This window comes from Coregonus lavaretus, assembly GCF_964263955.1.
Source record: "Coregonus lavaretus genome assembly, chromosome: 25".
NCBI classification, from domain to species: Eukaryota; Metazoa; Chordata; class Actinopteri; order Salmoniformes; family Salmonidae; genus Coregonus; species Coregonus lavaretus.
Genome location: NC_140012.1, coordinates 26416859 through 26440805, shown reverse-complemented (window position 1 = coordinate 26440805; position 23947 = coordinate 26416859). Strand labels below are relative to the sequence as shown.

The following is a 23947-nucleotide window of genomic DNA, read 5'->3' as shown; positions in this document are numbered from 1 at the left end:
GCAAAGAGGAGTGGAACAAAATCCCCCCTGAGATGTGTGCAAACCTGGTGGCCAACTACAAGAAACATCTGACCTCTGTGATTGCCAACAAGGGTTTTGCCACCAAGTACTAAGTCATGTTTTGCAGAGGGGTCAAATACTTATTTCCCTCATTAAAATGCAAATCAATTGATAACATTTTTGACATGCATTTTTCTGGATTTTTGTTTTGTTATTCTGTCTCTCACTGTTCAAATAAACCTACCATTAAAATTATAGACTGATCATGTCTTTGTCAGTGGGCAAACGTACAAAATCAGCAGGGGATCAGCAGGGGATCAAATACTTTTTTCCCTCACTGTATGTACTCACTGTCAGTCATTGATATCGTTGATTACATCTTAAAACCTGGTGTAAGTAGCTTGTGAACACAACAGTTTATTACTATCCCTGACTGGGACTGAGTCTGAGAGAAACTACACCCAAAGCTGCGGATATCTAGAGGTGAATATCTGTGCTGTTGACATTTTGTGATGGAGTGGTTTGGAAGGACCGAAGGGGAGAGGGGGAAAGACAGGAGAGGAACACATGGAACATGGGTGGGATAGAAAGGTTTTGCTCACTTTAGTGTCCCACGTTTGTGAGGGTGTATGGGCACAAGGTTGTAGGGGTAAATGGGACAGGGGTCAGAGGTTATTTCTTGGGACTGCAGAACCCCAGTGTTGACCCCTGTCCTTAGTCCCTACATGAGGATGGGAAGGGTCAAAGGTTAGATGTCAGAGGTCATTTCTTAGGACTGTAGTGCAGCGGTGACCCCTGTACGTATGCAAGTATAGCGTTCTGGAGGAAGCTAGCTCTCTGGGCCTCGTCTTCTCTCATCCTCTGGATCTCTGCCTCTCTCAGTCTCAGCTTCTCAAACAGAGATGAGATCTCACTCTCCTTGTCCAGGATGGCCTCTCTGTGGTTACTGGCCAGCACTGTGGTAGACAACACACAAAGACAGAACAAATACTGGTTGTTTCAAGTCTGTCAACAAATTATGTCAACTGAGTCAAACCCTATTGAGAAATCAAATGTGTGGTATTGTAAAACAGAGAGGGAGGAGAGGTGAGAGGCGAGGAAGAAAGGGTGAGATGGGGCTTATTGTAGAGAAGAGGACAGAGGTAGGATGAAGAGAACAAACGGGAGGGAGAGAGAGTCTGACAGGGAGAGAGGGAAAGGAGGAGAGTGTGCGTACCTTTCATCTCTCTCTCCAGAGCAGCTATCTTCTCTTTCAGTCCTCCCTGTGCGGTCCTCTCAGCCTGCAGGTGTCCTATCTGCTCCTGTAGCTCCACCCTGACCCGACTCACCTCCGCAACCTTCTCCTGGTCTTTACCAGACAACTCCTGGAGGGGGGAGAGGACAAATTCTCTATATTAATTACACCAAAGAGCAAATATTCCCATCCTAGTAAACACACAACCACCACACAACGTTGTCTCTGCTCTTACTCATATGAACATCATTCAGTGCTGAGAATTCACCAACCTGATTATGTCAATCAGTAAAAAATCAGTTATTAGCATCAAATTGTCCCAGACAAATGTAACACAACTACACTGTACTTGATCTAGGTGTTGTTTCAGTGTGTATAGTTGGTCATTTTGTGCCAGTGGTCTCTCTGACGCATTCACAATCTGACCTGTTGCAGCTCCTCTATCCTGCGTCGTAGTCCGTCTGTCTCCATGCTCTGCTGTCCACTGCGAGCCTGCAGCTCAGCTATGGTCTGTTTCTGCTGGGAGCAGTGGCTCTGGGACTCATCACGGGACTGACGCAACCCACGCAGCTTCTCCTCTAACCCACTCACACGCTGCTGCTGCTCAGACAGAGGAGTGGAGAGAGAAGAAAGAGTTGAATCATCACATTGTTACTGCAATACTCAGGCACACACTGATACACACAGACCCGGACAAACAAACACAGTTTCTAACCTATTACATACAGTAGTTCTAGAACAGGTGTATAACATACCTCCTCCAGGCGAACCTGTGCCCGCACTTTTCCCAGTTCCTCCTCTGCCTGGGCTCTCTCTGTAACACAGGCTGCCTTGGCCCTGCTCAGCTCCTACAAGACAAAACACACAGTAACACAGGCTGCCTTGGCCCTGCTCAACTCCTACAAGACGAAACACACAGTAACACAGGCTGCCTTGGCCCTGCTCAACTCCTACAAAACAAAACACACAGTAACACAGGCTGCCTTGGCCCTGCTCAACTCCTACAAGACAAAACACACAGTAACACAGGCTGCCTTGGCCCTGCTCAACTCCTACAAGACAGTTCAGGACAGGGAGACACAGTTACACCTCCATACTGTCATCTATAGGGATCTCATGTCACATAATGATAATTGGAGTTTAGTTGTGATTTACTGAAGACAATACATTATCAAAAATATCCAATATAAAGAGCTGACCTCCTCCAGCTGTATCCGCTGTCCCTCCAGTTTGAGGATCCGGTCCTGTAGAGCCCTTTCACTCTCCTCAAGGTGACGATTCACATGGTCCACCTACATGCACACACACACACCCACAATGAACACTCACTAGAGGGAGAAAGATAGAGTCTGTTGTATAATTAGTGAGAGACATTGTCAGACAGCAGGTTGATGTCTTCTCTACCTCTTTCTGTCGAAGGTTATCCATGTCCTCCAGAGACTGTTTAGATCTCTTCTTCTCTATCTCCAAACGCTCTGAGGGGGAGAGAAGAGGTTGAGTATACTCCTGTGTGTGTGTGTGTGTGTGTGTGTGTGTGTGTGTGTTTGTGTGTGTACCTTCTGCCTGTGCTAGCCGTAGCTTTAGCTCTGCTGTGCTGTTGGTGAGATCCTGCTTCAGCTCAAAGATCTGGTCCTGCTGAGACTTACACCTGCTCTCCATCTTCTCCAACTAAGACACACACAGGTAAAGAGAAACTGACTCAGTAAACAGCTTAGGTACTGCATCAAAAACACTAACATTATATTCATGCGCGCACGCACACACACTCACACTCACACACACACACACACACACACACACACACACACCCACCTTATTCTTGAGCTGTATGTTGGTCTCTGACATACTGTTAATCTCTCTGAGGAGCTTCCCCTCCCTCAGAACACTGTCCTGCAGAACCAAACACACACACCACAATGTTAAGCTCACATTCATCTTAACCAGACCATCTGTACATCCGTCTTGCCGTCCCCTCCCTCCCCCCCTGCCTCACTCCCTAGTACCTCCCCTCCATTCATACCTCTTGTTCTTTCTTCCTCTCCCTGCTCTGTCGTTCTCTCTGCTCGTCTTTCTCAGTCTTCACTCTGGTCAGCTGCTCTCCCAGGTTGTGGTTCTTCTGTTCCGACATGGCCAGTGCTGCCTCCGTCATCTGGAGTCTAGACACACAGAGAATGGTCAGATGTGTGTCTGTGAGAGTGTGTGTGTGTGCGCGTGTGTGTCTATGTGCCTGAAACATCTGTTATGACAGTGTTATGTAGGCCTTATTACAGACGGCTCAAGTGAACTGTTACCATCCGTTCCATTGATACAATATCTACAGTTGATGTCGGAAGTTTACGTACACCTTAGCCAAATACATTTCAACTCAGTTTTTCACAATTCCTGACATATAATCCTAGTAAAAATTCCCTGTCTTAGGTCAGTTAGGATCACCACTTTATTTTAAGAATTTGAAATGTCAGAATAATAGTAGAGATAATTATTTATTTCAGCTTTTATTTCTTTCATCACATTACACTCAATTAGTATTTGGTAGCATTGCATTTAAATTGTTTAACTTGGGTCAAACGTTTCAGGTAGCCTTCTACAAGAAGCTTCCCACAATAAGATGGGTGAATTCCTCCTGACAGAGCTGGTGTAACTGAGTCAGGTTTGTAGGCCTCCTTGCTCGCACACACCTTTTCAGTTCTGCCCACAAATGTTCTATAGGATTGAGGTCAGGGCTTTGTGATGGCCACTCCAATACCTTGACTTTGTTGTCCTTAAGCCATTTTGCCACAACTTTGGAAGTATGCTTGGGGTCATTGTCCATTTGGAAGACCCATTTGCGACCAAGCTTTAACTTCCTGACTGATGTCTTGAGATGTTGCTTCAATATATCCACATAATTTTCCTTCGTGCAGCAAAGCACCCCCACAGCATGATGCTGCCGCCCCCATGCTTCACGGTTGGGATGGTGTTCTTCGGCTTGCAAGCGACCCCCTTTTTCCTCCAAACATAACGATGGACATTATGGTCAAACAGTTCTTTTTTTGTTTCATCAGACCAGAGGACATTTCTCCAAAAAGTACAATCTTTGTCCCCATGTGCAGTTGCAAACCGTAGTCTGACTTTTTTATGGCAGTTTTGGAGCATTGGCTTCTTCCTTGCTGAGTGGCCTTTCAGGTTATGTCGATATACCGATATACCGGTTTCCTCCAGCATCTTCACAATGTCCTTTGCTGTTGTTCTGGGATTGATTTGCACTTTCCGCACCAAAGTACGTTAATCTCTAGGAGACAGAACGCGTCTCCTTCCTGAGTGGTATGACGGCTGTGTGGTCCCATGGTGTTTATACTAGTGTACAATTGTTTGTACAGATGAACGTGGCACCTTCAGGCGTTTGGAAATTGCTCCCAAGGATGAACCAGACTTGTGGAGGTCTATAATTTTCTGAGGTCTTAGCTGATTTATTTTGATTTTCCCATGATGTCAAGCAAAGAGGCACTGAGTTTGAATGTAGGCCTTGAAATACATCCACAGGTACACCTCCAATTGACTCAAATGATGTCAATTAGCCTATCAGAAGCTTCTAAAGCCATGACATCATTTTCTGGAATTTTCCAAGCTGTTTAAAGGCACAGTCAACTTAGTGTATGTAAACTTCTGACCCACTGGAATTGTGATACCGTGAATTATAAAGTGAAATAATCTGTCTGTAAACAATTGTTGGAAAAATTACTTGTGTCATGCACAAAGTAGATGTCCTAACCGACTTGCCAAAACTATAGTTTGTTAACAAGAAATTTGTGGAGTGGTTGAAAAACAAGTTTTAATGACTCCAACCTAAGTGTATGTAAACTTCAACTGTATATCTAAGACAGAGTGGAAGCCACCCTCCATAGGGTTTATCCAGAGGTACAGTAGTGCCTGTGTCATGTATGAATGAGCCCTGAGGGAGAGGGGACTGAAGTGGGTCACCGTGTGTGTGTATATATATACAGTGGTGTGAAAAAGTGTTTGCCCCCTTCCTGATTTCTTATTTGTTTTCATGTTTGTCACACTTAAATGTATCAGATCAAACAAATTTAAATATTAGTCAAAGATAACACAAGTAAACACAAAATGCAGTTTTGAAATGAAGGTTGTTATTATTAAGGGAAAACAAAATCCAAACCCACATGGCCCTGTGTGAAAAAGTGATTGCCCCCTACAACCTAATAACTGGTTGGGCCACCCTTAGCAGCAACAACTGCAATCAAGCGTTTGCAATAACTTGCAATGAGTCTTTTACAGCGCTGTGGAGGAATTTTGGCCCACTCATCTTTGCAGAATTGTTGTAATTCAGCCACATTGGAGGGTTTTCGAGCATGAACTGCCTTTTTAAGGTCATGCCACAGCATCTCAATAGCCATTCAGAAGTGGACTTGCTGGTGTGTTTTGGATCATTGTCCTGCTGCAGAACCCAAGTTCGCTTCAGCTTGAGGTCACGAACATATGGCCGGACATTCTCCTTCAGGATTTTTTGGTAGACAGCAGAATTCATGGTTCCATTTATCACACGAAGTCTTCCAGGTCCTGAAGCAGCAAAACAGGCCCAGACCATCACACTACCACCACCATATTTTACATTGTTCTTTTTCTGAAATGCGGTATTAACTTTTACGCCAGATGTAATGGGACACACACCTTCCAAAAAGTTCAACTTTTGTCTCGTCAGTCCACAGAGTATTTTCCCAAAGGTCTTGGGGATCATCAAGATGTTTTCTGGCAAAAATGAGACGAGCCTTAATGTTATTTTTGCTCAGTGGTTTTCGTCTTGGAACTCTGCCATGCAGGCCATTTTTGCACAGTCTCTTTCTTATGGTGGAGTCATGAACACTGACCTTAACTGAGGCAAGTGAGGCCTGCAGCTCTTTGGATGTTGTGGGGTCTTTTGTGACCTCTTGGATGAGTCGTCGCTGCGCTCTTGGGGTAATTTTGGTCGGCCGGCCACTCCTGGGAAGGTTCACCACTGTTCCATGTTTTCGCCATTTGTGGATAATGGTTCTCACTGTGGTTCACTGGAGTCCCAAAGCTTTAGAAATGGCTTTATAACCTTTTCCAGACTGATGGATCTCAATTACTTTCTTTCTCATTTGTTCCTGAATTTCTTTGGATCTCGGCATGATGTCTAGCTTTTGAGGATCTTTTGGTCTACTTCACTTTGTCAGGCAGGTCCTATTTAAGTGATTCCTTGATTGAGAACAGGTGTGGCAGTAATCAGGCCTGGGTGTGGCTAGAGAAATTGAACTCAGGTGTGATAAACCACAGTTGAGTTGTGTTATAACAGGGGGGGCAAACACTTTTTCATACAGGGCCATGTAGGTTTGGATTTTGTTTTCCCTTAATAATAACAACCTTAATTTCAAAACTGCATTTTGTGTTTACTTGTGTTATCTTTGACTAATATTTACATTTGTTTGATGATCTGAAACATTTAAGTGTGACAAACATGCAAACAAATAACAAATCAGGAAGGGGGCAAACACTTTTTCACACCACTGTATATTATATATATACAGTGGGGGAAAAAAGTATTTAGTCAGCCACCAATTGTGCAAGTTCTCCCACTTAAAAAGATGAGAGAGGCCTGTAATTTTCATCATAGGTACACGTCAACTATGACAGACAAATTGAGAATTTTTTTTCCAGAAAATCACATTGTAGGATTTCTAATGAATTTATTTACAAATTATGGTGGAAAATAAGTATTTGGTCACCTACAAACAAGCAAGATTTCTGGCTCTCACAGACCTGTAACTTCTTCTTTAAGAGGCTCCCCTGTCCTCCACTCATTACCTGTATTATTGGCACCTGTTTGAACTTGTTATCAGTATAAAAGACACCTGTCCACAACCTCAAACAGTCACACTCCAAACTCCACTATGGCCAAGACCAAAGAGCTGTCAAAGGACACCAGAAACAAAATTGTAGACCTGCACCAGGCTGGGAAGACTGAATCTGCAATAGGTAAGCAGCTTGGTTTGAGGAAATCAACTGTGGGAGCAATTATTAGGAAATGGAAGACATACAAGACCACTGATAATCTCCCTCGATCTGGGGCTCCACGCAAGATCTCACCCCGTGGGGTCAAAATGATCACAAGAACGGTGAGCAAAAATCAAAGAACCACACGGGGGGACCTAGTGAATGACCTGCAGAGAGCTGGGACCAAAGTAACAAAGCCTACCATCAGTAACACACTACGCTGCCAGGGACTCAAATCCTGCAGTGCCAGACGTGTCCCCCTGCTTAAGCCAGTACATGTCCAGGCCCGTCTGAAGTTTGCTAGAGTGCATTTGGATGATCCAGAAGAGGATTGGGAGAATGTCATATGGTCAGATGAAACCAAAATAGAACTTTTTGGTAAAAACTCAACTCGTCGTGTTTGGAGGACAAATAATGCTGAGTTGCATCCAAAGAACACCATACCTACTGTGAAGCATGGGAGTGAAAACATCATACTTTGGGGCTGTTTTTCTGCAAAGGGACCAGGACGACTGATCCGTGTAAAGGAAAGAATGAATGGGGCCATGTATCGTGAGATTTTGAGTGAAAACCTCCTTCCATCAGCAAGGGCATTGAAGATGAAACGTGGCTGGGTCTTTCAGCATGACAATGATCCCAAACACACCGCCCGGGCAACGAAGGAGTGGCTTCGTAAGAAGCATTTCAAGGTCCTGGAGTCTCCAGATCTCAACCCCATAGAAAATCTTTGGAGGGAGTTGAAAGTCCGTGTTGCCCAGCGACAGCCCCAAAACATCACTGCTCTAGAGGAGATCTGCATGGAGGAATGGGCCAAAATACCAGCAACAGTGTGTGAAAACCTTGTGAAGACTTACAGAAAACGTTTGACCTGTGTCATTGCCAACAATGGCTATATAACAAAGTATTGAGAAACTTTTGTTATTGACCAAATACTTATTTTCCACCATAATTTGCAAATAAATTCATTAAAAATCCTACAATGTGATTTTCTGGATTTTCTTTTCTCATTTTGTCTGTCATAGTTGACGTGTACCTATGATGAAAATTACAGGCCTCTCTCATCTTTTTAAATGGGAGAACTTGCACAATTGGTGGCTGACTAAATACTTTTTTTCCCCACTGTATATATATATATATATATATATATATACATACATACATACATACACACACACACACACACACACACACACACACACACACACACACTACCGGTCAAAAGTTTTAGAACACCTACTCATTCAAGGGTTTTTCTTTATTTTAAAAATTTTCTACATTGTAGAATAATAGTGAAGACATTAAAATTATGAAATAACACATATGGAATCAATCATGTAGTAACCAAAAAAAGTGTTAAACAAATCAAAATATATTTTATATTTGAGATTCTTCAAATAGCTACCCTTTGCCTTGATGACAGCTTTGCACACTTCTAATCACAGCATCAGTAGTGGAGTCTCTCATTAAGATCAAGGAGATGTGGTGATGAGATTTAAAACAAAATATGGAGGGTGAGGAACTTCCACCTTAGACTCATATTAGTCAAATTCTCATTTCTTTACTTGGGGCTCAAATGTATTTTAATTATTGTAGATCTGAACATAGACAGTAGGAAGTACCAGTAACACACTCAATATGGAAGTGGTCCGATGAAGTGGATGCTAAGCTACAGGACTGTTTCGCTAGCACAGACTGGAATATGTTCAGAGATTCATCCGATGGCATTGAGGAGTTTACCACATCAGTCACCGGCTTCATTAATAAATGCATCGACGACGTGGTCCCCACAGTGACCGTGCGTTCATACCCCAACCAGAAGCCATGGATTACAGGCAACATCCGCACTGAGCTAAAGGCTAGAGCTGCTTCTTTCAAGGAGTGGAACATTAATCTGGACGCTTATAAGAAATCCCGCTACGCCCCCCAACAAACAATCAAACAAATAACGCAAAGCATCAATACAGGACAAAGATGGAAATCCTGCTACACCTGCTCTGATGCTCGTTGGATGTGGCAGGGCATGCAAACCATCACAGTTTACAAAGGAAAGTTCAGCCGCGAGCTGCCCAGTGACGCAAGCCTACCAGACAAGCTAAATTCCTTCTGTGCTCACTTCGAGGCAAGCATCACTGAACCATGCATGAGAGCAACAGCTGTTCCGGACGACTGTGTGCGTAAGACCTTTAAACAGGTTAACATTCACAAAGCCGCAGGGCCAGACGGATTACCAAGTCTCTTCACTGACATTTTCAACCTCTCTCTGACCCAGTCTGTAATACCTTCATGTTTCAAACAGGCCACCACAGTCCCTGTGCTCAAGAATGCCAAGTTAACCTGTCTAAATGACTATTGCACTGTAGCACTCACATCTGTAGCCATGAAATGCTTTGAAAGGCTGGACATGGCTCACATCAACACCATCATCCTAAACACCCTGGACCCACTCCAATTCGCATACCGCCCCAACAGATCCACAGATGACGCAATCTCTTATTGCACTCAACACTGCCCTTTCCCACCTGGACAAAAAGAAAACCTACGTGAGAATACTGTTCAATGACTACAGTTCAGCGTTCAACACCATAGTGCCCTCCAAGCTCATCACTAAGCTAAGGACACTGGGACTGAACACCTCCCTCTGCAACTGGATCCTGGACTTCCTGACGGGCCACCCCCAGGTGGTGAGGGTAGGCATCAACACATCCACCACACTGATCCTCAACATGGGGGCGCCTCAGGGGTGAGTGCTTAGTCTCCTCCTGTACTCCCTGTTCACCCTCGACTGCATGGCCACGCACGATTCCAACACCATCATTAAGCTTGCCAACGACACGATGGTGGTAGGCCCAATCACAGACGATGATGAAACAGCCTATAGGGACGAGGTTAGAGACAACAACCTCTCCCTCAACGCCAGCAAGACAAAGGAGCTGATCGTGGACTACAGGAAACAGAGGGCCGAGCACGCCCCCATTCACATCAACAGGGCTGTAGTGGAGCGGGTCGAGAGCTTAAAGTTCCTCGCTGTGCACATCACTAAGGACCTATCATGGTCCAAATACACCAACACAGTCGTGAAGAGGGGCTGAAAAGATTTGGCATGGATCCTCAGACCCTCAAAAAGTTCTACAGCTGCACCACTGAAAGCATCTTGGCTGCATCACCGCTTGGTATGGCAACTGCTTGGCATCCGACCATAACATGCAGACTACACCGGGCGCGCGCACGCATGCGTCTGCGTGTGCCATCACGCGCATGTTGATTTTGTCCACCCACACCAGACGCGATCAGGAAACACAGGTTGAAATATCAAAACGAACTCTGAACCAATTATAATAATTTTGGGACAGGTCAAAAAGCATTAAAATATTTATGCCAATTTAGCTAGCTAGCTCATTTGTCCTGGGATATAAACATTGGGTTGTTATTTTACATGAAATGCACAAGGTGCTCTACGACAATTAATCCACAGATAAAAGGGTTGTTTGTTTCTAGCAATCTCTCCTCCTTCAGGCTTCTTCTTCTTCTTTGGACTTTAAATGGCGGTTGGCAACCAACTTTACGGTGCATTACCACCCCCAACTGGACTGGAGTGTGGACCTCAGTTAATCTTTCAATCCCCCACGTGGGTATATGCTCCTACAAACCAATGAGGAGATGGGAGGGGCGGGACTTGCAGCGCGTTGAGCGTCACAAAAATAACCAAATTCTATTTTAGAGCCTGGCTACGCAGACGCTTGTTGACGCGCGCGAGCAGTGTGAATGCAATGATTGAATAACATGTGTAAATTAATTTTGTAACGCTCGCGCACATAACGCGAGCGGTGTGGTCAGCATGTAAGGCGCAACAGAGGGTAGTGTGTACAGCCCAGTACATCAGTGGGGCCGAGCACCCTGCCATTCAGGACCTATATATCAGGTGGTCAGAGGAAAACCCTAAAATTGTCAAAATCTCGAGACACCCAAGTCATAGACTGTTCTCTCTGCTACCGCAAGGCACGTGGTCCCGGAGAGCCAAGTCTGGGACCAAAAGGCTCCTGAACAGCTTCTACCCCCAAGCCATAAGACTGCTAAATAGGTAATCAAATGTCTACCCGGATTATTTGCATTAAACCCTGTTTTTTTGCACTAACTCTCTTGCAATGGCTCTATGCACTCAAAGGACTCTACCCACACGTACTACACTGACACTCCAACACACACATAAACTACATACACTCACACACACACACGCATGCATATTGACGCAGACACACTTTCACACTCTTCACATACGCTGCTGCTACTCTGTTTATTATCTATCCTGATTGCCTAGTCACTTCTACCCCTACCTACATGTTCATATTACCTCAATTACCTCGTACCCCTGCACATTGACTTGGTACCGGTTCTCCTTGTATATAGTCTTGTTTTGTTATTTTATTGTGTTACTATTTCTTTTTTTTATTTACCATATGTTTCTTCCTTTTTAACTGTGCATTGTTGGGAAAGGGCTCGTAAGTAAACTCCTGAGTGGCGCAGTGGTCTAAGGCACTGCATCGCAGTGCTAACTGTGCCACTAGAGATCCTGGTTCGAATCCAGGCTCTGTCGCAGCCGGCCGCGACCGGGAGACTCATGGGCGGCGCACAATTGGCCCAGCGTCGTCCAGGGTAGGGGAGGGAATGGCCGGCAGGGATGTAGCTCAGTTGATAGAGCATGGCGTTTGCAATGCCAGGGTTGTGGGTTCGATTCCCACGGGGGGCCAGTAAAAAAAAAAAAAAAAAAAAAAAATGTATTCACTAACTGTAAGTCGCTCTGGATAAGAGCGTCTGCTAAATGACTTAAATGTAAATGTAAGTAAGCATTTCACTGTAAAGTCTACACCTGTTGATGTGACTTGAGGATGAATGTGGGGTTTAAACATAGACTGATGAGGCCTGCTTACTTGGCAGTGAGAGAGTTGACGACAGACTTCCTCTCGTTCAGGGCCTCCTGTAGCTGACCCACATGGATAGATGTGGTCCTGGAGGAGAAGGAAACACAGGGTCATTAATATGTACAGTGCCTTCAGAAAGTATTCATACCCCTTGACTTATTCCACATTTTGTTGTGTTACAGCCTGAATTCAAAATTGATTAAATATATCTACACACAATACCCCATAATGACAAAGTGAAAACACGTTTTTAGAAATGTTTGCAAATGTATTGCAAATAAAATAAAGAACTCTCTCATTTACATAATTATTCAACCCATGAGTCAATATATGTTAGAATCACATTTGGCAGTGATTACAGCTGTGAGTCTTTCTGGGTAAGTCTCTAAGAGCTTTGCACACCTGGATTGTACAATATGAACATTATTATTATTTTAATTATTCAAGCTCTGTCAAGTTGGTTGTTGATCATTGCTAGACAGCCATTTTCAAGTCTTGCAATTGATTTTCAAGCCGATTTAAGTCAAAACTGTAACTAGGCCACTCAGGAATATTCAATGTCATCTTGGTAAGCAACTACAGTGTATATTTGGCTTTGTATTTTAGGTTATTGTCCTGCTGAAAGGTGAATGTCTCCCAGTGTCTGTTGGAAAGCAAACTGAACCAGGTTTTCCTCTACGGTTTTGCCTGTGCTTAGCTCTATTCCATTTATTTTTTATCCAAAAAACTCCCTAGTCCTTGCCAATGACAATCATTCCCATAACATGATGCACCCACCACCATGCTTGAAAATATGAAGAGTGGTACTCAATGATGTGTTGTGTTTGCCCCAAACATAACTCTTTGCATTCATGATATACATTTCATTTCTTTGCCAAGTTTTTTGCAGTTTTACTTTAGTGCCTTATTGCAAACAGGATGCATGTTTTGGAATATTTGTATTCTGTACAGGCTTCTTTCTTTTTACTCTTTTTACTCTCATTTAGGTTAGTATTGTGGAGTAACTACAATGTTGTATCTTTGTAGTGACTGGGTTTATTGATACACCATCCAAAGTGTAATTAATAACTTCCACATGCTCAAAGGGATATTTAATGTCTGCTTTAAAAAAGATATACACTACCGTTCAAAAGTTTGGGGTCAATTAGAAATGTCCTTGTTTTCGAAAGAAAAGCACATTTTTTGTCCATTAAAATAACATCAAATTGATCAGAAATACAGTTTAGACATTGTTAATGTTGTAAATGGCTATTGTAGCTGGAAACGGCTGATTTGTTATGGAATATCTACATAGGCGTACAGAGGCCCATTATCAGCAACCAGTCTCATCATCAACAGTGAAGAGGCGACTCCGGAATGCTGACCTTCTAGGCAGAGTTGCAAAGAAAAAGTCCAGTGTCTGTGTTCTTTTGCCCATCTTAATATTTTATTTTTATTGGCCAGTCTGAGATATGGCTTTTTCTTTGCAACTCTGCCTAGAAGGTCAGCATCCCGGAGTCGCCTCATCACTGTTGACGTTGAGACTGGTGTTTTGCGGGTACTATTTAATGAAGCTGCCAGTTGAGGACCTGTGAGGCGTCTGTTTCTCAAACTAGACACTCTAATGTATTTTGCACAGTTGTGCACCGGGGCCTCCCACTCCTCTTTCTATTCTGGTTAGAGCCAGTTTGCGCTGTTCTGTGAAGGGAGAAGTATACAGCGTTGTACGAGATCTTCAGTTTCTTGGAAATTTCTCGCATGGAATAGCCTTCATTTCTCAGAACAAGAATAGACTGACGAGTTTCAGAAGAAAGTTCTTTGTTCTGGCCATTTTGAGCCTGTAATCGAACCCACAATTGCTGATGCTCCAGATATTCAACTAGTCTCAAGAAGGTTTGATTGCTTCTTTAAATCAGCACAACAGTTTTCAGCTGTGCTAACATAATTGCAAAAGGGTTTTCTAATGATCAATTAGCCTTTTAAAATGATAAACTTGGATTAGTAAACACAACGTGCCATTGGAACACAGGACTGATGGTTGCTGATAATGGGCCTCTGTACGCCTATGTAGATATTCCATTAAAAATCAGTCGTTTCCAGCTACAATATCCATTTACAATATTAACAATGTCTACACTGTATTTCTGATCAATTTGATGTTATTTTAATGGACAAAAAATTTGCTTTTCTTTCGAAAACAAGGACATTTCTAAGTGACCCCAAACTTTTGAACGGTAGTGTACAGTGAAGGAAAAAAGTATTTGATCCCCTGCTGATTTTGTACGTTTGCCCACTGACAAAGAAATGATCAGTCTATAATTTTAATGGTAGGTTTATTTGAACAGTGAGAGACAGAATAATAACAAACAAATCCAGAAAAACGCATGTCAAAAATGTTATAAATTGATTTGCATTTTAATGAGGGAAATAAGTATTTGACACCCTCTCAATCAGAAAGATTTCTGGCTACCAGGTGTCTTTTATACAGGTAACGAGCTGAGATTAGGAGCACACTCTTAAAGGGAGTGCTCCTAATCTCAGTTTGTTACCTGTATAAAAGACACCTGTCCACAGAAGCAATCAATCAATCAGATTCCAAACTCTCCACCATGGCCAAGACCAAAGAGCTCTCCAAGGATGTCAGGGACAAGATTGTAGACCTACACAAGGCTGGAATGGGCTACAAGACCATCGCCAAGCAGCGTGGTGAGAAGGTGACAACAGTTGGTGCGATTATTCGCAAATGGAAGAAACACAAAATAACTGTCAATCTCCCTCGGCCTGGGGCTCCATGCAATATCTCACCTCGTGGAGTTGCAATGATCATGAGAACGGTGAGGAATCAGCCCAGAACTACACGGGAGGAACTTGTCAATGATCTCAAGGCAGCTGGGACCATAGTCACCAAGAAAACAATTGGTAACACACTACGCCGTGAAACTCTGAAATCCTGCAGCGCCCGCAAGGTCCCCCTGCTCAAGAAAGCACCTATATAGGCCCGTCTGAGGTTTGCCAATGAACATCTGAATGATTCAGAGGAGAACTGGGTGAAAGTGTTGTTGTCAGATGAGACCAAAATCGAGCTCTTTGGCATCAATTCAACTCGCCGTGTTTGGAGGAGGAGGAATGCTGCCTATGACCCCAAGAACACCATCCCCACCGTCAAACATGGAGGTGGAAACATTATGCTTTGGGGATGTTTTTCTGCTAAGGGGACAGGACAACTTCACCGCATCAAAAGGGACAATGGACGGGGCCATGTACCGTCAAATCTTGGGTGAGAACCTCCTTCCCTCAGCCAGGGCATTGAAAATGGGTCGTGGATGGGTATTCCAGCATGACAATGACCCAAAACACACAGCCAAGGCAACAAAGGAGTGGTTCAAGAAGAAGCACATTAAGGTCCTGGAGTGGCCTAGCCAGTCTCCAGACCTTAATCCCATAGAAAATCAAGAAACGTCTGACCTCTGTGATTGACAACAAGGGTTTTGCCACCAAGTACTAAGTCATGTTTTGCAGAGGGGTCAAATACTTATTTCCCTCATTAAAATGCAAATCAATTTATAACATTTTTGACATGCGTTTTTCTGGATTTTTTTGTTGTTATTCTGTCTCTCACTGTTCAAATAAACCTACCATTAAAATTATAGACTGATCATGTCTTTGTCAGTGGGCAAACGTACAAAATCAGCAGGGGATCAAATACTTTTTTCCCTCACTGTATATACACCAATTGGTGCCCTTCTTTGCGAGGCATTGCAAAACATTCCTGGTCTTTGTGGTTGAATTTGTGTTTGAAATTCACTGCTCGACAGAGAGACCTTTCAGATAATTGTATGTGTGGGGTACAGAGATAAGGCTGTCATTCAAAAATCATGTTAAACACTATTATTGCAAAGTCCATGCAACTTATTATGTGACTTGTTAAGTACATTTTTACTCCTGAACTTATTTAGAGTTGCCATAACAAATGGGTTGAATACTTATTGACTCAAGACATTTCAACTTTTCATGTTCAATTAATTGGTAACATTTCTAAAAACATAATAATGAGGTATTGTGTGTAGGCCAGTGACACAAAATCTCAATTTAATCCATTTCAAATTCTGTCTGTAACACAACAAAATGTGGAAAAATTAAAGGGGTGTGAATACTTTCTGAAGGCACTGTATGTCTATATATTTTATGTATAAAGTCCATATCAATATACAGTGCATTCGGAAAGTATTCAGACCCCTTACCTTTTTCCACATTTTGTTACGTTACAGCCTTATTCTAAAATGGATAAAATAAAATCCTCATCAATCTACACACAATACCCCATAATGACAAAGCGAAAACAGGTTATTAGAAATGTTGGCAAATGTATTACAAATAAAAAACAGAAATACGTTACTTACATAAGTACTCAGACCCTTTGCTATGAGACTCGAAATTGAACTCAGGTGCATCCTGTTTCCTGTGGCCCCCATCATTCTTAAATGGAAGAAGTTTGGAACCACCAAGACGCTTCCTAGAGCTGGCCGCCCGGCCAAACTGAGCAATCGGGGGAGAAGGGCCTTGGTCAGGGAGGTGACCAAGAACCCGATGGTCACTCTGACAGAGCTCCAGATTTCCTCTGTGGAGATGGGAGGACCTTCCAGAAGGACAACCATCTCTGCAGCACTCCACCAATCAGGCCTTTATGGTAGTGTGGCCAGACGGAAGCCCCTCCTCAGTAAAAGGCACATGACAGCCCACTTGGAGTTTGCCAAAAGGCACCTAAAGGACTCTCACACCATGAGAAACAAGATTCTCTGGTCTAATGAAACCAAAATTGAACTCTTTGGCCTGAATGCCAAGCGTCATGTCTGGAGGAAACCTGGCACCATCCCTACGGTGAAGCATGGTAGTGGCAGCATCATGCTGTGAGGATGTTTTTCAGTGGCAGGGAGACTAGTCAGGACCGAGGGAAAGATGAACGGAACAAAGTACAAGAGATCCTTGATGAAAACCTGCTCCAGAGCGCTCAGGACCTCAGACTGGGGCGAAGGTTCACCTACCAACAGGACAACGACCCTAAGAACACAGCCAAGACAACGCAGGAGTGGCTTCAAGACAAGTCTCTGAATGTCCTTGAGTGGCCCAGCCAGAGCCCGGACTTGAACCCGATCGAACATCTCTGGAGAGACCTGAAAATAGCTGTGCAGCGACACTCCACATCCAACCTGACAGAGCTTGAGAGGATTTGCAAAGAAGAATGGGAGAAACTGACCAAATACAGGTATGCCAAGCTTGTAGCGTCATACCTAAGAAGATCCAAGGCTGTAATCGCTGCCAAAGGTGCTTCAACAAAGTACTGAGTAAAGGGTCTGAATACTTATGTAAACGTAATATTTAAGTTTATTTTTTTTATACATTTTCAAAAATGTTTTTGCTTCGTCATTATGCGGTATTGTGTGTAGATTGATGAGAAACATGTATAATTTAATCAATTTTAGAATAAGGATGTAACGTAACAAAATGTGGAAAAATGTTAAGCATCTAAATACTTTCCGAATGCACTGTAGCTACATGACTTATGTTAGCCTGGGTGCCAATCTGTTTCTGCTTTTAAGCCAAGTTGTCATTGTCTAGCCAGACAAGTCCTGTTGGCAACACAATAATGTTGCCATTGTTTTGTTATTATTGTTGATGCAGAAACAGTCAAGGCTAGTCTTCTGTCATCCAGATTCTTATATTGTACCACTCACGCTGACCTGGTGCTTCGGCCCATCTCGTCTCTCTGTTTATCTATGGTCTCCATCAGATTCAGGAACTAAAGGGTGAGAGAAGGGAAAGGCAACATAAATAGCTTACATACAGGGCTTCTTGTTCATCTGCACACACATTTCTAAACATAAAAAAGTAAATAATAAACCAAGATACAGTATATTATGTGCAGTGCTATTCCCTTGTCTTGTCTATTCACTTGTCCCTCCCCTTCTTTTTCTACTAGGAGGAGAACTCCATTTCCCAGCAGCCCCCATACCTGGCGTCCCTTCTCCTCCTTGAGGATCTGGATCTCCTTGCTGAGGACTTGGGTTCTGCTGCGGCTCTCTCTCATAGTGGACTGCCTGTCCGAGTTATGATCCATTGCCTGCTCTGGAGGGGGGAGACCATAGGTGGGAGGTGGTTACTTTAATCAAAAACATTACAATAACAGACGTTCAGCAGCACACAAGCTTAGACAGACTGACTGACACTGAGACAGACAAACACACACACACACACACACACACACACACACAGCTTACCGAGGGCTTTTAGTGTGTCGCTGGGGATGTTGTTTCCAGCCATCTCCAGGTGTGTCAGGGTCCTGTTCTGCTGTAGAGCCTCTAGGAAGGACCGGCCACCCAGCAGACCAATGTTGTTCCACCTCACATCTATACAACCTCAACACAGACACCAGACCAGAGAGAGAACCATGACACCTTTGCTGTCTAGGCTTCAAATGGTACATTATTCATGGACCCAGTCCCCCAAAAAAATCTAGCTCCAGCCTGTATCCTAGCCCCAAAGATGTGATATTTTTGGTTCTGAAGGTATTGGATCGGTGTAAGTAATATGGTGATGACCTTGCTTTCTCATGGGCTCTGGGGAGCATATTGCTTAAACCTATCTGGTTCTTTCAGTTGTGAAGACAGTGACACCGAAGGTGTAGGGGCTAGGAGAAGAGCTTCTGGGTTGTTCTCAGACAAGGCTTTGGTCTACTCTACAGGGATGTAACGATTCACAATACCATCCGTCCCGGTTTAAACGTTTAAGATGAGTGCATCGGTCCGCTGGACCCCAAACTGATCGAAATGTAGCATGCATCGGTCAGGAAATCGATTCAAACATTACGAATCGCCAGTTCACTCATTTTCTTTGCTCTAATTACTTTCTTTCTACCTTCCGAAAATGCCTTTAATCTTTTATGACAACTGCATCCTCTTTTTCAGTGTCGAACTAAGCATGTCATTGTTAACAGTCTTTGATCTACAAGTCATTTTGCATGCCGAACAACCCCAGGCTATATCAGTAGCCGAGTCAAACTACGCGCTCATTTCAGTTGATGTGACAAAACAAGCAGTCATTGTGTAGAGAATCATTGACCATATAAACCGCTGTGTTTCCATAACCAAAAATATTGTATTTTCAGCTGGTGTACAAAACCAAAAGACGCAAAAATGAAACTTAAGAACGGGAAGCATAGAAATAGTGCACATACAACCGATCTACGGCTTCTTAGACTTGCTTTCAACGAGAATGACAGATCTGAGTATACAAAACATTAAGAACACCTGCTCTTTCCATGACATAGACTGACCAGGTGAATCCAGGTGAAAGCTATGATCCCTTATTGATGTCACTTGCTAAATCCACATAAATGTGTAGATGAAGGGGAGGAGACAGGTTAAAGAAGGATTTTTAAGCCTTTAGACAATTGAGATATGGATTGTGTATGTGTGTCATTCAGACAGTGAACGGGCAAGACAAAACATTTAAGTGCCTTTGAACGGGGTATGGTAGTAGATGCCAGGCGCACTGGTTTGTGTCAAGAACTGCAATGATGTGTGTGTGTGTGTGTGTGTGTGTGTGTGGGGGGGGGGGGGGTTTGATGCCCAGTTTCCCTTACGGCTCAGTTCTGTTTCCTACATACACCATAGACATATACAGTACATCATTTACACACACACACACAGAAGCCAGCTAAGGCAGATCCAGCTCAGAGGCTCAGCTTATGAGCTCCATCAGCAGCTGATTTTAATGTAGAATGGAAAATGAATGTGTTTATGCAAATGTTAGTACATCGAATCGTATCCCATTGAACCGAATCGCATCGATTCGTTCCTCTAATCAAATTGCATCGCTTCAAACTAAAACGTATCGTTCCTGTATCGGTGCCCATGTATATAGATACATAATGAATAGTCTTGAAAGGGAAAGATGCACACCCCTACTACTCTAGTTGAATCTTGAATCTAGTGATCTTGGCTGTATTGAGTAATTTCCCATGCGAGGCGCTCCTTTGTGAAGTTTTCCCTAGGTACAGATCTAGGATCAGCTTCCCTCCCCCAATCCTAAACGTAACCATTTGTGGGGGAAATGCAAAACTGACCCAAGATCAGCATCTAAAGGTAACTTCACCCTAAACATGCAAACCCACTGACCCAATTGCTGCAGGGTGCTGTTCCGCTTGAGGGCCAGGCAGAGCTCTGAGGCCCCCTGGTGGTTGATCTGGTTGTTCCGCAGGTCCAGCTGGGTTAGACAGGCGTTGGAGGCCAAACCCTCACAGAACACTGAGAACGCCTCGTCCCACATCCCCAACGCATTCCACTCCAACACCAGCCTGTGTCCAACACAACAACATTAACTTGGGTTATGGTTCCCTTTGCAATGCAGTATCGTTGTGTATGCACAACTCATGCTGCTCACAGAAGAAAATATAGGGATTATAACTTAAATAATCTTAACATACCTGAATGCTTAACTACATTTCATAGACATTTCACCCTAAAAATTTTCATTGAATGATCTAGCTTGCTACTAGCTCACTGACCAACTCACCTGCACAGTGTCTTGTTTCTCACCAACAGCTTCCCTAAAGCCTCAGCTCCTGTTGATCTCAAGTTATTTCCCTGAGAACAAATACAAAACATATGATCGACATCAAATTTAAATTTGTCAAGTCAGGCTGGCCACCCCAACTCAGACTGGTCAAGTGGTCTGCAGTGTGTAGAGGCCTCTGATAGTCCTTACCTTCAGATCCAGGACTTTAACAGTAGTGTTGGCACACAGCCCATTCAGTAGCAGCTTGGCACCTGGACATGACAAAGACAAGTGGCAGTCAGGAGCATGTGTTATCAAAGAGTTGCTATAAAAGAGTTGCTATAAAATAGTGATCTAAGCATTATAACAATGTAACTAAACAGCAGCAACAAAGCAAACAGTTCTAGCTATATAATCTCTGTACAGCAGTAGCAAAAGCCCTACAGGATTCATAGTACATTCATGGCTCCAATATATACAGTATCACACAGTCAGCACAGTAACAAAAATACAGAAAGATTACCTCCAACAAACACATACCTTCCTCGGTGAGCATGCAGTCACTGAGGGCCAGCTCGGTGAAGAGTGTGTCTTTGTGGAAGACCCTCCCCAGCACGGCACAGGTGTCTACAGACAGGCTGTGTCCCCGCAGGTCCAGCCTGGATCCTGCTGCGGCTCCCCTGGTCTCCTGGAGCTGAGCTAGCACTGACTCCTGGGGCTCCACGCCCCCCTCCTTACACAGACGCAGGTAGGTCCGTCTGAAATCCTCCATACTGGGCCTTACACTGTCTCAGAGCTGTTTGGATTCCTTTTGAGCTCCTCTGTCGTTTGTTACTAGTAATCTTCTTCTCCCTTTCAGTCCCGCTCCAGGTGTGCTGTGCTGCTTCAATCCCTCATCTGCCCACTCACTCCTTCTTTTCCTCTTCAGTTTTTCTTTGTTCCTTCCCGGACCCTCTGATCCTCCCCTGCACTGTGCTGTCGCCCTGGCCTGATGGAGCTGTGGGTGAATTGGGAGACGTGAGGAAACACAGCTCAGCCTATGTCTGTCTGAAATACAAATTAATTACACCTCAACCTTCTTAGGCTCTTTACTTGCTCTCTCTCTCTCTCTGGGGTTTGTATCTCTAAAGAAAATCAGCTCAAGAGCTTTGTAAGATGGCCATTTACTACATTTATGAGTAACTGGAGCTGAATGCAGGGAAACCCCATCATGGCTACAATAATCAACATTGCATAAATTACAGCAAGAACTATGATTAACAATCTAGCAGCTGGTGCAGAATTGTTAAAGCCTACTTTTGACCACTACATCAATTAGGCTGCATTCAGAGCTAAAAGTGACATCAGGCAGGCAGAAATCATCTCTTTCAGTGATTTTGGCAGACAATGCATGGCTGAAGAAGATGAAGCATGCCAGTCCACTTCCCAATTAGTGATGATGGCCCTTGAGCAACTGCCACTGACACCATTGCTGATTTCTCTAGCTATCTAGCTATTTCCCTAACTACATAGCTTTTTAAATAGTAAAACTAAGGTTGCAGCACACAGTGGTTCACTGTCTAGTTGGTTAACCAAACCATAGTTGATTAAAAAAACAAATAGTTGGATAAGCGGTAACCCACCTTATTGTTGTTGTTGACAAATTAGCTTATCCATGACTGACAGGCTAGCTGTTACAGTAGTACAGTAACGTTAGCTAATCTGTTAACATGAGTAGTGGCTAATAGACTACGTTAACTGACACTGTTTCTATTAGTAAACAATGAGATTAACGTTAGCTAGCTAGCTACACTACTGTAGCTACTGTCAGCTTGTTTAGCTAGCTAGCTAACGTTACCTGCTTACTTTCCTGCAATATCTTTCTTCCTAGCTTTAAAAAACAAAAGTCTAGAGAAGAAAAGAGAGGAATGTACACTACAAAAGTCGAGAGAAGAAAATAGAGGAGTTTACACTGTAGATCACATCGCTATAAGGTTTTTGCAACGATCAAACCTTGTTAGTTGTTGTTGACTGGTGCAAGTTTTCAAGTGACAGTTGAGTTAGCACGAAGGTAACCAGGAAGTGGGATTCACGTCGGACTGATATGTACGTCAGCGCAGTGCATGTTGCTAAGTGTAGTTGTGAGGAGCGCGAGAGGGACGAGTCTTGGCGCTGCGTTTTGAACATTAAAACCCTGTCTGTGCTTGCCTTTCAACATGTTTTGTAACGCCATGACTCGTTTTGTTCAACATCTGTAAACTGAAAATAATGTTAATGGCGGCAGGTAGCCTAGCAGTTAGTGCAGAGAGACAGCAACCGGAGGGTTGCCAGTTGGAGGGAAGTTAGCTGGCAACCGGAGAGTTGCAGGTATCAAAATCCTAAATGCCGTTGCCTGCTGTTGTGCCCATTGAGCAAGGCACTTAACGCCCACAACAACAGCGCCTCTCCAAAAAAAATGAATGGGTGATTTTGCAAATACAGGACTTTTTGTGTCTCAGGGTTAGATTTTTAAGATAAAATGTTTATTTAGATTTTTCCCCACCACATCCATTAAGTAGAGACCAAAATAACCTTAAACTTTTTGTTCAGTTTTCAATATATATTTTTATTTTACTTTCTAAAGCATTTCATGTCTGGATTTCACTGTTTTGCACTGTTTTTGTTCTGTCTCACACCCAGACTTTTGACCTTCTGCAATGTATTATACTTACAAAAGTCATGAAAATTTGAAAATATTTAATGCACCTGTTTTAAAAAAGAGTCAAATAAATGGAAACTATATACATATTAGATGTGCATAAGCCATTTGTAACTTTTTGTTACACCAAATACAGTCTTCTCTAAGTATTGTGTCATTACCACCATGACAAGCAAATTACATGATAATAATGTTTTTTCAAAAGTTTGTGTACTTGGTTACCATGGATATGAATAGTGACAGTGGAGAACATGGATCTCATGGAGGGACATTCAAATTTTGAAGCCGGGAAATGATAGAAAAATAAAGGTAAATATGACTTGATAGATTTTTAAAAATTTGTTTTCATTATGTGTATTTAGGATACATTGTATGCTAGCAGTTCAACTGGAGTTAGCATGCTAGAATCCCTGCTATTTATCACCAAATACTGTAAAAATGTCATTCCCACCACACGTCATTACCACCACATAATGAACTGTGATGGTAAGGACAGTATTGTGGTGGCAATGACAAAATGTATTAGTTCATACATTTTTACTTACCTTAAGACCAGAAAAGACACACAAATTATATATT

General features: G+C 43.1%; 2 protein-coding genes across 4 annotated transcripts in view; one reads left to right on the top strand and one right to left on the bottom strand.

The window, feature by feature from the left end:
• LOC311100351 (putative nuclease HARBI1) overlaps positions 1 to 23947 on the top strand; it is a 1214110-nt gene that overhangs the window by 1000521 nt on the left and 189642 nt on the right. The gene's annotated exons all lie outside the window — the stretch shown is intronic.
• Positions 251 to 22737, bottom strand: lrrc45 (leucine rich repeat containing 45). Of its 3 annotated transcripts, none has more exons than XM_084141228.1 (18): positions 22684 to 22737; positions 21232 to 21688; positions 20902 to 20963; positions 20710 to 20780; positions 20313 to 20491; positions 18414 to 18542; positions 18149 to 18261; positions 17871 to 17935; positions 12169 to 12246; positions 3255 to 3390; positions 3047 to 3124; positions 2791 to 2902; positions 2639 to 2709; positions 2434 to 2526; positions 1990 to 2082; positions 1661 to 1834; positions 1217 to 1364; positions 251 to 956 (listed from the first exon to the last, which is right to left on the bottom strand). In XM_084141228.1, the coding sequence occupies exons 2-18, from the start codon at positions 21461 to 21463 to the stop codon at positions 763 to 765; spliced, it is 2028 nt and encodes a 675-aa protein (XP_083997354.1). In that variant the 5' UTR covers positions 21464 to 21688; positions 22684 to 22737; the 3' UTR covers positions 251 to 762. The 3 variants fall into 3 exon arrangements, with proteins under 3 accessions (XP_083997354.1, XP_083997353.1, XP_083997355.1); XM_084141227.1 differs by having other exon boundaries at positions 22314 to 22698; XM_084141229.1 differs by having other exon boundaries at positions 17877 to 17935; positions 22314 to 22698.

What these genes read in the sequence shown, in the direction of transcription:
- lrrc45 (XM_084141228.1), bottom strand. Translation starts at nt 21,463, where the DNA reads ATGGAGGATTTCAGACGGACCTACCTGCGTCTGTGTAAGGAGGGGGGC. An exon ending in TTAAAGTCCTGGATCTGAAG is followed by an intron (nt 20,781 to 20,901) that starts GTAAGGACTATC and finishes ATTTGTTCTCAG; the next exon opens with GGAAATAACTTGAGATCAAC. An exon ending in AGCGGATACAGCTGGAGGAG is followed by an intron (nt 2,083 to 2,433) that starts GTCAGCTCTTTA and finishes TTTGTCTTGTAG; the next exon opens with GAGCTGAGCAGGGCCAAGGC.